At 39.9% G+C, this 19,697-nt stretch overlaps 1 protein-coding gene and 1 long non-coding RNA gene across 2 annotated transcripts in view; one reads left to right on the forward strand and one right to left on the reverse strand.

Moving 5' to 3' along the window:
- LOC141103397 (uncharacterized) overlaps positions 1-19,697 on the reverse strand; it is a 159,378-nt gene that overhangs the window by 136,360 nt on the left and 3,321 nt on the right. Inside the window, exons 3-6 of the mRNA XM_073592929.1 lie at positions 18,960-19,220; positions 14,964-15,224; positions 14,629-14,889; positions 10,230-10,490 (exon numbers count right to left, since the gene is read on the reverse strand). Coding sequence (XP_073449030.1) covers positions 10,230-10,490; positions 14,629-14,889; positions 14,964-15,224; positions 18,960-19,220 — 1,044 coding nt within the window. The remainder of the gene's footprint in view (positions 1-10,229; positions 10,491-14,628; positions 14,890-14,963; positions 15,225-18,959; positions 19,221-19,697) is intronic.
- Positions 2,261-19,646, forward strand: LOC141103398 (uncharacterized). Its single transcript, XR_012235318.1, has 3 exons — positions 2,261-2,538; positions 2,646-2,799; positions 10,948-19,646. It is a non-coding gene; the product is annotated as an uncharacterized lncRNA (long non-coding RNA).

Consider the following 19,697-nt stretch of genomic DNA (forward strand, 5'->3'; position numbering starts at 1 on the left):
TCCTATTACAGGGAATGTATTCCTTGTAATAGAAATAAAAGTGATCAAAAAATTTATTCTTTGGAAAAAAGCCTCAAACTAAAATAAATAAAGTAAAATGAATAAAAAAAAAATTTTTCCCGTGTCCCCATGTGCTCGCATGCAGAAGCGAACGCATACGTAAGTTGCGCCCACATATGAAAATGGTGTTCAAACCACACATGTGAGGTATCGCTGCGATCGGTAGAGCAAGAGCAATAATTTTGGCCCTAGAGCTCCTCTGTAACTCACAACATGTAACCAGTAAAAATGTTTAAAGCGTCTCCTATGGGGATTTTTAAGTAGCGAAGTTTGGCGCCATTCCACGAGCGTGTGCAATTTTGAAGGGTGATATGTTAGGTATCTATTTACTCGGCATAACTTCATTATTCACATTATGTAAAAACATTGGGCTAACTTTACTGTTTTGTTTTTTTTGAAAGCACAAAACTGTTTTTTTTTTCAAAAAAAAGTGTTTGAAAAATTGCTGCGCAAATACAATGCGAGATAAAAAGTTGCAACGACCGCCATTGTATTCTCTAGGGTCTTTGCTAAAAATATATATATAATGTTTTGGGGTTCTATGTAATTTTCTAGCAAATAAATTATGATTTTTACATGTAGGAGAGAAATGTCAGAATTGGCCTGGGTGCTCCAGAACGCCTGGAGGTGCTCCCCTGCATGTTGGGCCTTTCTATGTGGCCACGCTGTGTAAAAGTCTCACACATGTGGTATCGCCATACTCGGGAGTAATAGCAGAATGTGTTTTGGGGTGTAATTTGTGGTATGCATATGCTGTGTGTGAGAAATAACCTGCTAATATGACAATTTTGTGAAAAAAAAAAAAAAAGAAAAAAAAAATCTTGATTTTGCAAAGAATTGTGGGAAAAAATGACAACTTCAAAAAAACTCACCATGCATCTTTCTAAATACCTTGGAATGTCTTCTTTCCAAAAAGGGGTATTTGGGGGGTATTTGTACTTTTCTGGCATGTTAGGGTCTCAAGAAATTAGATAGGCCGTCAGTACTTCAGGTGTGATCAATTTTCAGAGATTGGCACCATAGCTTGTGGACTCTATAACTTTCACAAAGACCAAATAATATACACCGATTTGGGTTATTTTTACCAAAGATATGTATATAAATTTTTTTGGCCAAAATATATGAAGAAAAAATTATTAATTTGCAAAATTTTATAACAGAAACGAAGAAAAATGCATTTTTTTTACAGAATTTTCGGTCTTTTTTCTTTTATAGCGCAAAAAATAAAGAACCCAGCGGTGATTAAATACCACCAAAAGAATGCTCTATTTGTGTGAAAAAAAGGACAAAAATTTCATTTGGGTACAGTGTTGCATGACTGAGTAATTGTCATTCAAAGTGTGAGAGCACCGAAAGCTGAAAATTGGTCTGGTTATTAAGGGGGTTTAAGTGCCCAGTGGTTAAAATCACTGCTCCCGAAAAAACAGCAGTTTTTAAAACTTTTTTTTTGCATTGATACATGTTCCCTGGGGCAGTACCCGGGTCCCCAAACACTTTTTATGGCAATAACTTGCATATAAGCCTTTATAATGAGCACTTTTGATTTTTCACGTTCACGTCCCATAGACTTTAACTGTGTTCGCATGTTCGCACAAACTTTTTGCCTGTTCGCATGTTCTGCTGCAAACCGAACCGGGGTTGTTCGGCTCATCCCTAATTGAAACAAAATCTGTACTATCTGCAGAGTGTTTATACACACCCGCAGAAGTGTAGGCTATTAATGGACCTTTAGTCTATGGACACCCCTATAAAACACTGAAGAGCGATTCACTACCTTAGATTGTAAGCTCCTAGAGGGCAGGGACTGATGTGAATGTACAATATATATATAAATCGCTGCGTAAATAGCCGGCGCTATATAAGAACCTGTAATAATAATAATATGGTGGACTTATTTGTGCTGTTATTTTTGCGGCACTAATGTGCTTCTCAGATACTACATAGAGGTGAGAGCCTTTAAATAATTATTATCTGACCTAAAGTTCTATAGAACTATCTACTTGCTCAAATGGTGTTTGGAGTTTTTCGTTTGGCTGCTTATATGGCAGGTTCCATTTATGTCCTTACTGACTATCCATGTAAGAGAAACTTCTACACTTATATTTTGAACACTGTGAGAGAGCCAAGCTGACTTGGTTTGATCCTACTTAACAGGTTGGGTCAGGTGATGCGGAAGCAGCTGCTCCGCTCACCTGACCAGGATATGCATTTAAAGTGGTTGTAAACTCTGTATAACCACTTTTACCTACAGGCAAGCCTATAATAAAGCTTACCTATAGGTACTGTGAATTTCTCCTAAACTTGCATGTGCCGTTTCTTCAGCTGCTGTGCTGTTACCGGAGGCTCCCGCGCGTTTTTTTTTTCATCTGGGTTTATAACCAATTTAAAGCTCATTTGTGATCTTGGCTTGGTAGCAGCACCTCTCTCCCCATGTGTGCTCCTACGGTCTGGCTTTTGGTGTATTGCCACACACCTTAGGTATGTTTTTATATATATGTATTTTTTATGCTTATATTGGGACTCTCTCATTTTTCTCTTGTATTTTGAAATTGGAACTAAATCAGTATTATCTGTATTATCTGCAGAGTGTTTACACAACCGCAGAAGTCTGTGCTATTAATGGACATTTAGTCTATGGACACTCCTATATATCACTGAAGAGCAATCCACTATATATGGTCGACTTATCTGTGATGTTATCTTTGCAGCTCTGAAGTGCTTCTCAGATACTACCTAGAGGTGAGAGCCTTGAAGTAATTATTATCTGACCTATAGCTCTATAGATCTATCGACTTGCTCAAATGGTGTTTGAAGTTCTTTCATTTGGCTGCTTATATGGCAGGTTCCATTTACGCCTTTACTGACTATCCATTTAAGAATATTTTGAATACTGTGGGAGAGGTAAGCTGACTTGGTTTCATCCCACATAACAGTGTCAGAGGTGAGTCTATATGCAACAAGGTGATCCTTTATCACCGCTGCAGGTGATCCTCTGGTGGTGAGATAGCTGTTCCCTCCTTCCTTATTACTATCTATTCTGGCTAAAGTGCATTAAAGGTTAATGCCACATGTCTATGATGAGATCTCTCTAACTTGATGCACTCTATGATACCTGGCATGTCCCCACATTCGCCCATAGCTCAATTGCATGTGTATGTCCTAGGTGCTGGTTTATAGACACACTATCTGCTATATGTTTATATCACACCAGTGAATAAGTATATATCCTGATGCATGACCTATGGAATTATATCTATGTATATATACTTAATGAACGACTCCCCATTTTCATTTAGAAATTGTATATAAGCTCTCGAAGAAGCGGTTCCCCGCGAAACATGTCGAGCTTCCTGTAATTCATACTTTGTACTAGCCGTCATGACAATAGCTGGGGTTGTCACCAGTAAACCCCTAATGTAGATGGCTGTCTTGGAGACATATATTTGACTACTTGTGTGTTTTCTCAATTACTGTATTTTAAATTCTGTTTTTATATTTATGTGGTGTGTTTAATAAAATGTATTACTTTTTATCAGTGGTGCCTATAAAGTCAATTTTTCCAGTTATATTTTTCCTCAATTTCTCTATATTGTTTAATGGCTCTTTGTTAAAGGATGTTGTGTTATTCCTTTTCTGCGGTTACTTTCCTTCCCCTTTTCCCCCCATACTTCTCCTCCCCTGTACCCTGCGCGTTATCACCTATATCCTCCTTTTTTTTATCTTCACCCTTTCCGTGGTTTGAGAATGTCACTTTCTAGTCCTCCACGCAGACTGAATACTCTACATATTTGTTTATCAAGGATTATTTGATGTGATATTCAATAAATTATCCTTATTATCTTTACTGAAGCACTTTTACACTCTTTTTAGATGTGGTTCTCTTATCAGTGACTCTGCATATGATTATGGTGGACTGTACTCATGTCTCCCCTGTTTGTTTACTATATAGACAAGACATCTTGCTGCTCTATTTGTATTGTACCAATTATTTTCAATAAACATTTTCTACTTGTAAAAAAAAAAAAAAACACAGAACAAGGATTCCCAGTGTCTTTGAGAAGGAAACAAATATTTTAGATGTGCGTAGCTACTTGAAACCGTGTACTCAATACACTATTGTTGCAGTAACAGATTGCAACAGTGATAGGGATATATAAGCTATGAGGAAGAGAGAGTACAAAGTTGGCATTATAAGGCATAGAAGAGCCCTACTTTGGCTGTATAATATACAGTATCTCACAAAAGTGAGTACACCCCTCACATTTTTGTAAATATTTTTTTAATATCTTTTCATCTGACAACACTGAAGAAATGACACTTTGCTACAATATAAAGTAGTGAGTGTACAGCTTGTATAACAGTGTAAATTTGCTGTCCCCTCAAAATAACTCAACACACAGCCATTAATGTCTAAACCGCTGGCAACAAAAGTGAGTACACCCCTAAGTGAAAATGTCCAAAGTGGGCCCAAATAGCCATTTTCCCTCCCCCATGTCATGTGACTTGTCAGTGTTACAAGGTCTCAGGTGTGAATGGGGAGCAGGTGTGTTAAATTTGGTGTTATCGCTCTCACTCTCTCATGCTGGTCACTGGAAGTTCAACATGGCACCTCATGGCAAAAAACTCTCTGAGGATCTGAAAAAAAAATTGTTGCTCTACATAAAGATGGCCTAGGCTTTAAGAAGATTGCCAAGACCCTGAAACTGAGTTGCAGCACGGTGGCTAACACCATACAGTGATTTATAAGGACAGGTTCCACTCAGAACAGGCCTCACCATGGTCGACCAAAGAAGTTGAGTGCACGTGCTCAGCATCATATCGAGAGGTTGTCTTTGGGAAATAGACATATGAGTGCTGCCAGCATTGCTACAGAGGTTGAAGGGGTGGGGGGTCAGTCTGTCAGTACTCAGACCATACGCCGCACACTGCATCAAATTGGTCTGCATAGCTGTCGACCCAGAAGGAAGCCTCTTCTAAAGATGATGCACAAGAAAGTCCGCAAACAGTTTGCTGAAGACAAGCAGACTAAGGACATGGATTACTGGAACCATGTCCTATGGTCTGATGGGACCAAGATAAACTTATTTGGTTCAGATGGTGTCAAGCGTGTGGCGGCAACCAGGTGAGGAGTACAAAGACAAGTGTGTCTTGCCTACAGTCAAGCATGGTGGTGGGAGTGTCATGGTCTGGGGCTGCATGAGTGCTGCCGACACTGGGGAGCTACAGTTCATTGAGGGAACCATGAAAGCCAACATGTACTGTGACATACTAAAGCAGAGCATGATCCCCTCCCTACGGAGACTGGGCCTCAGGGCAATATTCCAACATGATAATGACCCCAAACACACCTCCAAGATGACCACTGCTTGCTAAAGAGGATGAGGGTAAAGGTGATGGACTAGCCAAGCATGTCTCCAGACCTAAACTGCATCTGTGGGGCATCCTCAAACAGGGGGTGGAGGAGCGCAAGGTCTCTAACATCCACCAGCTCCGTGATGTTGTCATGGAGGAGTGGAAGAGGACTCCAGTGGCAACCTGTGAAGCTCTGGTAAACTCCATGCCCAAGAGGGTTAAGGCAGTGCTGGAAAATAATGGTGGCCACACAAAATATTGACAATTTGGACATTTACACTTAGGGGTGTACTCGCTTTTGTTGCCAGCGATTTAGACATTAATGGCTGTGTGTTGAGTTATTTTGAGGGGACAGAAAATGTACATGGTTATACAAGCTGTACACTCACTACTTTACATCGTAGCAAAGTGTAATTTATTCAGTGTTGTCACATAAAAAGATATAATAAAATATTTTAAAAAATGTGAGGGGTGTACTCAATGGTGGCTTCAATCCTCACATGACTGAGCTATTAATATTCCTGGCTATGCACTCTTTCGGAGAGACAGGGTAAAAAGGAAAGGTGGCGGGGTCTGTCTCTATGTGAGAAGTGATCTCAAAGCAAGTGTGAAAGAGGACCTGGTTGATGGAGAGTGTGATGAGTCTGAAGCATTATGGGTTGAACTGCATATAGATGGGCGTAGTTCAAAGTTAATCATTGGAGTTTGTTATAGACCACCCAATGATAGTGAGGAGGTGAGAGACTCAGCTCCTTGCACAGATGGAAAGGGATGCATGGGCTGGGACAGTGATAATAATGGGGTATTTTAACTACCCAGAAATTGACTGGAGTAATGGCACTGCTGGGACAGTTAAAGGGCAAAAAATTATAAACCTATTACAGGACAATTTTATGGTCCAGTTTATTGAGGCCCCAACTAGGAATGAAGCTCTGTTGGACCTGGTAATCTCAAACCATGCAGAGCTTATTACTAATGTCCAGATAAAGGAACACCTGGGTAGCAGTGATCATAACATGATTTCATTTGATATTAGCTGTAAACAAGAAATACATACGGGAAAGATAAAAACACTTAACTTCAACAGAGCAAATTTTCCAAGGATGAGGTCTGCTCTTCAGGATTTAGACTGGGAGGGAATATTTGCATTGATAAACACAGAACAGAAATGGGAATTCTTCAAATAGACTGTTTGGGACCTCACTGCAAAGTATATTCCCATGGGCAATACGTTTAAAAGGCTAAAAACAAAACCTATGTGGCTCACGGCCAAAGTTAAAAAAGCTATAAACAATAAGAAAAGAGCTTTTAAAAAATATAAAAATGAAGGAACACTAGTGTCGTTTAAATGTTACAAAGAATTTAACAGAATATGTAAAAAGGAAATCAAGGATGCAAAAATTCAAAACGAACGACAGATTGCAAAAGATAGTAGGACAAACCCCAAAAAATTCTTCAAATATATTAATAGTAAAAAGGTCAGCTCTGAGCATGTAGGCCCTTTACAAAATAATCTAGATTGGGTGACTGGGAACAAAGAGAAGGCAAATTTATTAAATACTTTCTTCAGCTCTGTGTATACAAAAGAGCATGGGGAAGCTCATGTCCATAATGGGGGTGGTAGTGACACAGCCCCGACTGATCCACAATGGCTCAAAAGTGATATGGTCCAGAAATATTTAGACAGAATAAAGATGGATAAAGCACCTGGACTTGATGGCATAATTTCAAAGCCATTGTATCTAATTTTTAGGGACTCATTAATGACAGGAATAGTACCACTGGATTGGCACAGGACGAACGTGGTGCCTATATTTAACATGGGATCAAAGTCTTTACCAAGTAACTATAGACCTGTTAGTTTAACTTCTATAGTCGGGAAGATACTGGAGCATTTAATAAAAGACCACATAGATGAGTTTTTGCTGGAAAAAAACATTTTAAGCAACGGACAGCATGGATTCATAAAAGACAGAAGTTGTCAGACAAACCTGATTTCTTTTTATGAGGAGGTAAGTAAAACCTTGGACAGAGGGGTGGCTGTTGATGTGGTATACTATGATTTTGCAAAAGCTTTCGACACAGTTCCCCACACGCAGGTCATGTGTAAGGTAAAGTACAGGCTTGGAAATATCAGTTTGTAAATGGATAGAAAACTGGTTAAAAGACAGAATTCAGAGAGTAGTGGTTAATGATTCTTACTCTGAATGGTCTAAGGTCATCAGTGGTGTACCCCAAGGTTCAGTGCTGGGACCCTTACTTTTTAATACCTTTATAAATGATATTGGGTCTGGGATCAAAAGTAACATTTCTGTTTTTGCAGATGACACCAAGCTATGCAGTGGAATAACGTCCTTACAGGATGTCTCCAATTTACAAGCCGACCTCAATGCACTGTCTAATTGAGTGACTATGTGGCAGATGAGGTTTAATGTTGAGAAATGTAAAGTTATGCACTTATGGGCTAAGAATATGCATGCATCATACATACTAGGAGGAGTACAACTGGGGGAATCCATGGTGGAGAAGGATTTGGGGGTTTTGGTAGATCATAAGCTCAATAATAGCATGCAATGCCAAGCTGTGGTTTCCAAAGCGAGCAAAGTCCTCTCTTGTATTAACCTCCCTGGCGGTATGATTATTTCGGATTTTAGGTGCTGGAAGCGGTACCATTATTTTGCATGGAAATTTGGCGTTTTATATTGTAGGCCTGTAAATCTTAACAATAACACACTTAAATCTGTCCAAACCAGAGTCTAGTAGATATCCCGGGTATGATAAAGTTTGAAACACAAAAACATAAATTATAATATAATAAATAAAAATAAATAATTAAAAAAAATAAAAAAAAATAGTAATAAAATAAATTTCCCCACAATTCACTATCGCACAATTCTGCAAGTGTTCTAATTTACTATCGCTGTTTTCTAGCTGGTCTAAAGCCACTTTTGACGTAAAGGGACACTTTTTGGTTGCTATGGAAAATCTCCAGTTTCCAGGCAGAAAGAACAGTGTATATCATGTAAAACTGCATGCAGGGCATGGGCCAAAGCACTGGGGACAAAAGGGATGTGAAATCATTTCATACAGTACTGTAATCTGTAAGATTACAGTACTGTATGTGTTATGATTTTTACTTTTTTTTTAATTTGCCGCCGGGCTCCGCCCCTGTGCGTCGCGCCGCTCGCAGGGAACGGAGCCTGGCACGGACAGGCTTCGGAGGAGGACGGAGCCCTCGGACACTGCGGGGGACATCGCAGGATCCCGGGGACAAGGTAAGTAACGCCGCCCCAGGATCCTGCAATGCGATCCCGAGTGTGGCTCGGGGTTACCGCTAATGGTACTGAATTTTAACCCCGAGCCACACTCGGGAAAACCGCTGTTCAAATCATTAGTAAGACCTCATCTGGAATATGCAGTTCAGTTTTGGGCACCAGTTCTAAAAAAGGATATCAGGGAACTGGAGAGAGTGCAGAGAAGGACAACCAAACTGATAAGAGGCATGGAGGAGCTCAGCTATGAGGAAAGATTAGAGGAACTGAATTTATTCACTCTTGAGAAGAGGAGATTAAGGGGGGATATGATCAACATGTTTAAATATAAAAAAGGGTCCATATAGTGAACTTAGTGTTGAGTTATTCTCTTTACGGTCAACCCAGAGGACACGGGGGCACTCTTTACGTCTAGAGGAAAAGAGATTTCATCTCCAAATACGCAAAGGTTTCTTCACAGTAAGAGCTGTGAAAATGTGGAATAGACTCCCTCCAGAGGTGGTTCTGGCCAGCTCAGTAGATTTCTTTAAGAAAGGCCTGGATACTTTCCTAAATGTACATAATATAACTGGGTACTGACATTTATAGGTAAAGTTGATCCAGGAAAAATCCAATTGCCTCTTGGGGGATCAGGAAGGAATTTTTTCCCCTGCTGTAGCAAATTGGAGCATGCTCTGCTGGGGTTTTTTGCCTTCCTCTGGATCAACTGAGGGTGTAAAATTGGGTATATTGGATTGTACGATATTTTTTATTTTATTTATTTATTGTTTTTAAGGTTGAACTGGATGGACTTTTGTCTTTTTTCAACCTGACTAACTATGTAACTTTTGTGAGATACTGTATTTATATAATAATAGCCCTTCTTATCAAGTGATAATATATTTACTGTATAATCAAATTAATGGCATTTTTATCTGAGGCATATTACATATGTATGTGTTACTAGAGTATTGATGAATAAATGAAAGAAAGCCTTTTTAGTTAAAGGGGTTGTAAAGGTTCAGGTTTTAAAAAAAACAAAAAACAAACATGTCATACTTACCTCCGCTGTGCTGTTGGTTATGCACAGAGTGGCCCCGATTCTCCTCTTTTGGGGTGCCTCCGCTGCGCTTCTGGCTTCTCCTCTTCTCGAGTGTCCCGTCGGAGAAGCGCTCTTCTACGGGACAACCGTCCGGGCGCACTTCCGTGTCCTGCTGCTGCGTCAGTTGACACAACAGCTCCGCCCCCCGGCACCCGTATCATTTGATTTGATTGACAGCAGCGGGAGCCAATGGCTATCAGTCTATCCAATCAGGAAACAAGACACTGGCCGGAGCTGGTGTGCTCGTTCCCGTCGCAGGAATTGCGGAGCTCAGGTAAGTATTAGGGGGGCTCGGGGGCGCTGCAGTAAAGAAGGTTTTTCACCTCAATGCATAGAATGAATTGAGGTGAAAAACGCAGAGGGTTTACAACCCCTTTAACAAAAAAATAAATAAAAATAAACACGTGTATCATTTTAATATCCAAACGTCATTAAATGTACTGTATGTAAATGCATTCACATACCTGTATGAAAGGTATTGACAGGACTAATGTCGCTGCTGCACATCTTTCCCACTGCAACAACCGTAGCTTCATACACTAAGCCACAAGAGAGCTGTGTAAAACTGCATGATGAATTGACTGTACTACAGCGATGCTCCTCTCCATTAGCCCCAATTATGTTTGCAGTGTAGTTGTCAGCTCCCATAGATGAGGTCCAGGACAGAGTTGCAAAGTTAGAGTCACATTCAATCTGTGCTTGTAGCTCAGTGGGTACACAGGGCACTGTAATAAAAGTCTGTAATTAGATTTATTGTACTTGACTTGTTTTACAAGTGACAACATTAACAGCCAATGTGAAATATAATGCAGTGTTACATTCTTCTCACACCCCAATACTGCTATAATGTCAATATGCATCTAAAAAGGTACTGGCTGCTAGCTTAAAGTGAATCTAAAGCCATTTTCTTAAATTTGGATAAAGTGTGGGAGTGTAAAAACCATAGGCATGCGCAGGAGGGTTTGTCAGGTGTGCCCTAAATACTCTGTGCAGTGCGGATTCCTGCTACTGCCCGGGTTTCCCCCCCGTGCTGCCCCTCCCCCCCAACCACAGTGCTGCTGGCTCACTTTCTCTCCTCTCTCCCTGCATAGCATAGCATAAAATCCCTTAAAAAAGTTTTCTTATTTATTTAAACCACATAGCACTCGCATTTATGCTATGCTGTGCTCTCGTTATTTTCAGATTACACCTCTCTGGATTGGAGAAATTGATCACATTATTGTGGAGGAGAGTCGGGAGTGGATATCCTTTGGGCTTTGTCCGCAGAAGGTCCGGATTGATAGCTACTAAGGAGATCTGACATATCTTCTACTACAGATCTGCAGAGTATTGGATCCTGTTAAGGAAAAAGTGTGTTTGCTGGTTCCCCTATACCAGCCACTAACATTAGTGATTGATTTAGATCATAAGCGGTGAAGGATACATATATGAAGAATTTTCTACTTACACTTGTGGGACTGAACACAGTTTCTTTTTGAACTCTTTTTTTGATACATCTGTTTACTAACAATCACAATTTTTTGGCCACATTTTTTGGCCCTGCTGACCCCATGTATTTTGCCCTACTAACCCTTGCATCTGCCCCGCTGACCACTGTATCCTGCCCTGCTAAACCTCCATACTCTTCCCTGCTGACCAGGAACGTGCTGTGAGGTCAGTGGCTGGTGAGGCACTGGCTAGTATCAGAGCCAGATACACACAGGGTACATACGCCGGGAACGTTAGAGCGAGAGCAATAATTCTAGCACTAGATCTTCTCTGTAACCCTAAACATGTAACCTGTAAAAAATTTCTATTGCCCCGTACACACGGTCGGACTTTGTTCGGACATTCCGACAACAAAATCCTAGGATTTTTTCCGACGGATGTTGGCTCAAACTTGTCTTGCATACACACGGTCACACAAAGTTGTTGGAAAATCCGATCGTTTTAAACGCGGTGACGTAAAACATGTACGTCGGAACTATAAACGGGGCAGTGGCCAACAGCTTTCATCTCTTTATTTATTCTGAGCATGCGTGGCACTTTGTCCGTCGGATTTGTGTACACACGATCGGAATTTCCGACAACGGATTTTGTTGTCGGAAAATTTTATCTCCTGCTCTCCAACTTTGTGTGTCGGAAAATCCGATGAAAAATGTCTGATGGAGCCCACACACGGTCGGAATTTCCGACAACACGCTCCGATCGGACATTTTCCATCGGAAAATCCGACCGTGTGTACGGGGCATAAGAGTGTGCGCAATTTTAAAGCATGACATGTTAGGTATCTATTTACTTGGCGTAACATTATCTTTCATAGTATACAAAAAAATCGGGCTAACTTTAGTGTTTTTTTTTTTTATATACATGAAATGTTTTTTTCCCAAAAAATTGCTGCGCAAATACCGTGTAACATAAAAAGTTGTAACGACCATCATTTTATTCCCTAGGGCAGTGATGGTGAACTTTGGCACCCCAGATGTTTTGGAACTACATTTCCCACGATGCTCAACTACACTGCAGAATACATGAGCATCATGGGAAATGTAGTTCCAAAACACTAGGAGTGCCAAGGTTCGCCATCACTGCCCTAGGGTGTCTGCTAAAAATATATATATATATATAATGTTTGGGGGTTCTGAATAATTTTCTAGCAAAAAAATTAGGATTTTGACATGTAGGAGAGAAGTGTCAGAATTGGCCTGGATGGCAAGTGGTAAATTACCATAAGTAAGTAATATACAAATAATTATTATATATTGTTTTTACAGTAATTTACTATATTTTCAATAACTGTACTCAAGCAGATGGCTTAACGGCCAAATTACTAAAGTTTGAAGTTATAACTTTAAACCAGTAATTTCACAGTAAATAGATAAATAATAAATTATTACGGTATGTTATAACATATAGCATAATCATTTATTATTTAGCTTGATTAAAACAGTATCTTTTCAGCAGCAGCAGATCCTCATTCTCCCTCTTAACTGTGTTAAAAAATTGGATTATGGGTAAATCTTATACCTATAAACCCATGCTTTTTCATTCTAGTTAAAAGGGCTGGGCTGGAAGGGAGCATGTGTCTTTTAGACACATGGCCCCTTCTATGACACTGCAGTGAGAGGACAGCCCCCACTGCAGCATTTTTATTGGACAGCTTGTTCCAATGGTGGTTTACCATTGGTCCAAGCCTTCAAGCTGTCCATTGAGCTCAGTGCCTTTGAAAAGAAGTTAGAGGTACTGTGAGCTCATCCACTCAGTCTACTGCAAACAGAGTGTGCCAGCTTGTATTTAAACTGGCCGATATGTATGTAGCTTCTGACTGGCTTTTTTTTTAATTTTTTTTTTTTAATGTTCATGGCAGGTGCCTCCCCTGACTGCACGTCCCTGTTGCTGACCCCCTGTACACTGTCCTGCTGACCCCCTGTACACTGTCCTGCTGACCCCCTGTACACTGTCCTGCTAACCCTCTGTACACTGTCCTGCTAACCCTCTGTACACTGTCCGGCTGACCCCCTGTACACTGTCCTGTTGACCCCTGCACTTCACCCAGCTGGCCCCCTGTACTCTGCCCTGCTTTTTCCCAGTACTCTGCCCTGCTGCCCCTTATACACTGCCCTGCTAAACCCCTGTACTCTGCCTGCTGAATCCCTTTTAATAATTATTTTTTTATTTAATGCTATTTCCAAAAATCAATGTTATTATATCCACAACTCAGTGATCACACCAATGTTCTCTGAGCTGTAGATCTTAGAGATACTCCTATAGTGAGATGTACATTTTTGGGCATCCAGTGCTTCTAAGCTACAGCTGTCATTGTTTTTTATTGATGCCTGTGCCTTCCCTGGGGAGATTCACCCTCTCTATTTGTCCTGATGAGCACTGTCATCGGAATCGAAAGCGTTGAGAAATTCAAAATGTTACAGTTATCACCAGAACAAGAAAAGAAAGGAAATCTTATGATAGGGGACACCTGTTCTAGTGACGACTGCCAAATAGGGAGTTTCCCCACACTTTGGCAAGATTTCTGCTGTCTTTCCAAGATAGAAAATAAAGAGAAACATTTCCAGTAGGACACACACAGCTAAACAAAACTGACAGGTGTTTAACCCCTCCCTATTTCACACAATATTAAAAAAAATGTTTTGTTTTTTTTGTATACTTTAAGGGGAATTTTTATTTACAAATGCCTTGTAAACATGTTTAATAACTAATATTCAAGATTATCTGAAGGCTTAGCATAAGGATAATGCCTTTTAGTATAGAATGTATAATGAATTCAGGATCATACTCGATGCATTGCTTGACCTATGACTAATGAGGCAGTGTAAGTTAAAGTGGTACCAGTCTACAACTTGTAAACATCTGTAAAAAATGTATAAGTTATAACGTATATAGTGTTGACAATTTGCTTGGTAAACCTTCTTTGGTACTTGCAATGGGGATACTGCTCCTCCTATTGGATTTTGCATACATTTGTATAGTATGCAGAGTGGAACAGGAGGACCTGCAACACATATAACACCCTGGTGTATAGGAACAGAGTTGGGAATTATGGTAGTTGTGACATTGTTGGAGAACTCAGCCTGCTAGGCTCCATCCATATCATTCTTTACGTTGACTTCTTCTTTGCTATGGTTGGTCACAAAAAGTTGGAGTCTGAATAAAGGTATATCATCATTCAAATGAGTCTCAAGGCACTACAAACACCACCTTTGTCATTAAACTGAACTGTTTCTAAGGAATTTTAACCATTTTAGTACATTTAACACCAAGGGATGCAAAACTGCAGAATCTTGTAATTAATGAGGTAGATGGCCTTATATTTATCTAGGTTCACATTAAATCTATCTGACATGTGTACAATTTAGATCTAGTTACCTGTGTAAAGTTCTGTTTCAGAGCTAGGTATACTCTGACAGTCATTATTGAAAGCTGTCACTGTCACGTTGTAGCTTTGTCCACAATGCAATCCTGGAATTTCACAGGCTGGCTCAGTACTATTACACACAAGCGGCTCCTCACCAAATCTTGTTAGAATGGACATGTATCTTAGAGCTCCTGGTGCTTCATTCCAGCTCAAAAGTGTTGAAGAATTATAACAGTTCATTTTTGCCATCACATTCTGAGGCTGACAGGGAACTATAATGATAAACCATATTAGACATACAATGTATTTATCAGAGCAGTAATAGTACACCATAGAAACAACTTACCTGTAGTAAGCAGAGATTGAGCAGATATGGGACTCAAGCATTGACTATTGATGGCTGTAACAGTCACACTGTAGAGCCATCCACACTTCAGATCACTGATCGTGCAGCCCGTATCCTCAGTAGTACAAGAGAGAGTATCTACTGCTGGACTGGTAATACTGGAGGTATAATTGACTGCACCTAATGTTTTTTCCCAGGACAATGAAACCGAGTTGTCATAGCAGTTGATCTGCAGTGGTTTCAGTACCGGAATACAGGGGGCTGTAAAGGCAAAACATCACAATGTATCAAGACTATTCAATGGCCTATAGCACTCCATATAATGGCAGATAGACTTTGTTTCTAGTGTCTGATTTCTAATACTGAATACTTATCCTCCACAATGGAACAAAGCACACACAGCTTACATTATAAAAAGGCTATGCCTTAGTTTACTTTTGACTAAGCAGTAAAAATTACAAGTGTTTCTGTATGAGAGATACCATATTTATTTTTATGAAGAGTGTGACGTATACTATATATTGCAAAGTATTGAGAGTTTAATATTATGGGTTTTTTGTGCCTGGAGTACTGCTTTAATTTGTAAAATATATTTAACATTTTCAAAGAACTATGGTGCTCACTCATTTAATACTAGCCCTGAGCTAATAACTGTCTTAAAATGGCTGTGGAGGACATGGTGCCTTGGCTGGACTGTAGCATGTTCAGATCATTTATGCACATCCTATAAAGTCATTGTATGGTAAATAATTTCAGAGAGGAGAAATTCCAGAGCAGTAGAGAGAACACAGAGCAAAGGTGCTTAAAGTGTAGTAGGGTAAAACAATACAAATGTATTAAATCTATTAAAATTAAAATTAAATTAGATTAAAAGAGAATCCTTAAATAAAGAGGTATAGCAGCGTATAGACAGGCTGGTCTTCTCAGTTTATGTTATTCACCTTGCACTTACATTTTTACTGTTCATATTGCAGCGCTAATTTATATATTACTAAAGTCAATCATTGCATATTGTAGAGCGGCTATTTAGGTACTAGTGGGAAGTCCTTAGGCAAGCGGATAAAGGGGATAGCATTCCCGAAACCCATCCCTGTGCATGCTCCAAGACTGACATCACACTGGATAGAAGTATCAATCGGACTGGTCAGCTGTCAAACCTGAGGTGTGGTTTCCCTTCTCTACACTCTGAAGCGGCCAGCATTCCCCAGAGCTTGCACAACTGTCATTCCAGAGGAAGGGGGGTGTCTTAGGAGAACTTTGTACAAGAACACTTGTCAATTTGTACAAGAACACTTGTGAGTACAATTTTAAAGATTTAACCTACTACACGATAAGCATCTTTACACCTTGTTCTCTTTGTTTTCCTCTTTACATGCACTTGGAGCTCCCACTCCTCTTCACCTGGCTGCAGTATATTAAAACACACAAATCTATTGTGCTTGGGTTAATACAGGTACCCTAACATATAGCAGCTAGCACAGTTTTGTTGGAGACAATAAAAAGTAATACATAGTGATGGTGCAGCTCTGAACTAGTAAAGTCTGTGATAAATGAACACTTCATAAATATTCAAAGTGGTGTTCTTATGCTGTGTAACAGTGATAGATGGAAACCGTCACCAACACCCGGTCACACTTCACTGACTCTTAGGCCCCTTTCACACCGAGGCGCTTCTAAACTGCCAGTAAAACACTTGAGCGCTTTTGAAGAGCTTTTCAGGTGCTTTTGAAGAGCTTTTCAGGCACTTTTGAGGAACTTTCCATTCATTTCAATGGATAGGGGCGGTTTTTTCACCACCCTGCCAGCACACTGCCTCAGTGTGAAAGCATTCATTGATTTTAATTGAAATAGTTTTTCGTGAGCTTTTAACATGCTTTTTTTAGCGTGAAAGCACCTGAAAAGCGCCTCAGTGTAAAAGGGGTCTAATCCTAAGGCTACTTTCACACTGAGGCGTGTGCGGGCGCTGGCGGTACAGCGGCGCTAAATATAGCGCCGCTTTACTGTCGTTTTAGCGGCGCTAGCGGGGCGGTTTTAACCCCCCACTAGTGGCCGAAAAAGGGTTAAAACCGCTGGCGGGTTTGGAGCTCTCCCCCATTGTTTTCAATGGGAAGGGGCACTTTAGGAGCTGTAAATACACCGCTGCTACAGCGCTCCAAAGATGTGGCTTGCAGGACTTTTTAGACCGCCCTGCAAGCGCACCGCTCCAGTGTAAAAGCCCTCGGGGCTTTCACATTGGATTGCATTGAGCGGCTCTTTCAAGGTGCTTTGCAGGCGCTATTTTAAGCACTTTAGCGCCTGCAAATCACCTCAGTGTGAAAGGAGCCTAAGGTAAAGACATATAGGAAATAAGTAACATCCAATGGCAAACTCAGCACTCCTCCACTCCAAGGATATCTTCTCCTCCAGAGCAAGATAGCAGTATATGCTAGATAGTGGTAGTGGTTTTTGTTAAAAAGAGTATACTATCCACGGCACCTACAGTTCCTGATATATAATACCTATACATTTATATGTTTTTATGCATTGTGTATAGTTTAGCGCACACATTGGGGCTCATTCTTCCTACTTCCACCCAGGATAACAAGCTATGTGTCATCAGTAGGGTTGAGCTCGGCATTTTTATTATTCTTTGGTAATTTTTATAAAGGAGACTTGGATAGTAGCCCATTAGTACAAATCTAATTAGAAGAATTATAGACACCAAATGCAATTCAAATGTGTCCTATGTAAAGCCTGCATAATGCACATACTGTACGTTTCTGTGAAAAATGGTCAGATAACAGGAAAAGGTAGTGCGGTGTTTTGTTTCTCTGGCATTTTTTTAAGATTGTGTATGTGTAATTTACTTGCATTTTTGAACAATAATATACTGTATGTACAGCTGTCTGAGATGTGTAGGAGTCTTAAATCATGGAGCAAAGGTTTTTGCCATAGTGGCTTTATTTGCAAGATCATCTCCAGGCAGCAACCTTAATCAATTTGTGAACTGCTAAGGCAAATTTGGGAATCAAACCAGATTTTGGGAAACTATAGGTTCTATTTACAAAAAATCTGCTTAGCAAATGTCTCATAATTTTCAGAAAAGTAAAGATTAATTCCCCTAATGTTTGTAAAATATGTATACAGGTACTCCTCACTTAACAACCAGGTTCCGTTCCAATGACCAGGCCATTAAACGAGGAGTCACAAGTAAATAATTTTTTAAGCATTTTTAACTACTGTACTGTATTGTGAAAAAAAGGTCTAAACACACAACCCCAGCTCAATAACGTTGTTTTAATTTGCATATATACAGAACACAAACGAAAATTCTGTACTGTACAATACAATGATGTATAGCGCGTCGTTTAGGTGGGGAAAGCTGGTCGCAAGTCTGAATGGTTGTTAAACAGGTGAGTTGTTAAATGAGGAGTATATGTAATGTAATTTTTATTTGTTGCCTTTCACTGAGCAAATTAATCATTCCCTAACATTTGACCCCAAGAAAAAAAAAAAAAAACATAAGAACATTTAACTATAGGAGTTAAAGAACATTCACTAATAGAAATAATAGCTTAACACTGTAGACTAAAAACAGCAGGGGAAATAATATGAGGGAGACCTCAGCACTGTGTACACAGTCTATGGAGACTGAATTGTACAAAAGTGACACTTCATTGACATCACAGTACAGCAGCAGGGTACAGTGACATGCGATCCAGCCTGGGGAACAGAGCCATAGGCTCCAGCTGCTGTCAGTCAAACTCCTGTAAGGAGGGCGCAGGAGTGGGGGCGTGGCTTACTGCCCCTGTGTGTGTCTATGTACACAGCCCAGCCCAGGAGTGCGCATGCACTGGTGCCTCCTTAGCATTCGGCTTGCTATAAGAGGTATCCATCTGTAGGAGGGTGAAGTACCGGTGGTTGAGGTTGAGCACTTTGTCATTGCTGCATCTGTGCAGGGTGCGCTGACTTTAATTGGAGTTTGCTCAATTCTATTAAACAGAGAAATTGACTTACCTGTTATGAAGTCTATAGGAAGACTCTGATTGCTGCTACTTGCTTCATTTATTGCTTTGACAGTTACTTCATAAGATATGCCACATGTTAAGTTAGTAAAGCCACATGACGTAGCCGTGGAATTACAAATATGATATTCTCCATTTGTCCCAACAGCTTTAGAGGTGTAATTCTCAGCTCCCAGACTGGAATTCCATGAAACTGTTGCAGAATTGGCCACACAATCCACATATATGAATATATTTTGGGGTGTACATGGAGCTGTAGAACAAATACAAAAATGTCAACAATCTAACATTTACACAATTCTTGATATGGATAAAAATAATTTTCCGTATGCATGAAAATAATGTATGTGTGCTGGTCTATAATAAGTAAAGTACATTTAAAAATATATATATATTACTGTTAGCATGCTTACACAGCAGAAAAGGCATATGAGTGAGAAAAAAATGCCTTTTTCAGAGCACTGTGAACTATGGCTCTCCAGTCAACAAAGTGTTTGCAATAAAAGCGTGTTTACTGACCCACAGCAGCCAATCAGGTTTCACCTTAAAAAGTTTGGATAATAGAGTTTGAATATGAGCTTTGTGGGGCAGTACAAATTTACTTTAAAAAATGAAGGCAGATATGGTTACTTACTAGTGAATGCATCCAATAAACCAAATAAAATACACTTTGTACTAATCTGGCTTTAGTAAAGTGACTTGTGGGTGCCTGGTATAAGTTATTGCAGTC

This window comes from Aquarana catesbeiana, linkage group LG07 (genome assembly GCF_042186555.1).
Source record: "Aquarana catesbeiana isolate 2022-GZ linkage group LG07, ASM4218655v1, whole genome shotgun sequence".
In the NCBI taxonomy this organism is placed as follows: domain Eukaryota; kingdom Metazoa; phylum Chordata; class Amphibia; order Anura; family Ranidae; genus Aquarana; species Aquarana catesbeiana.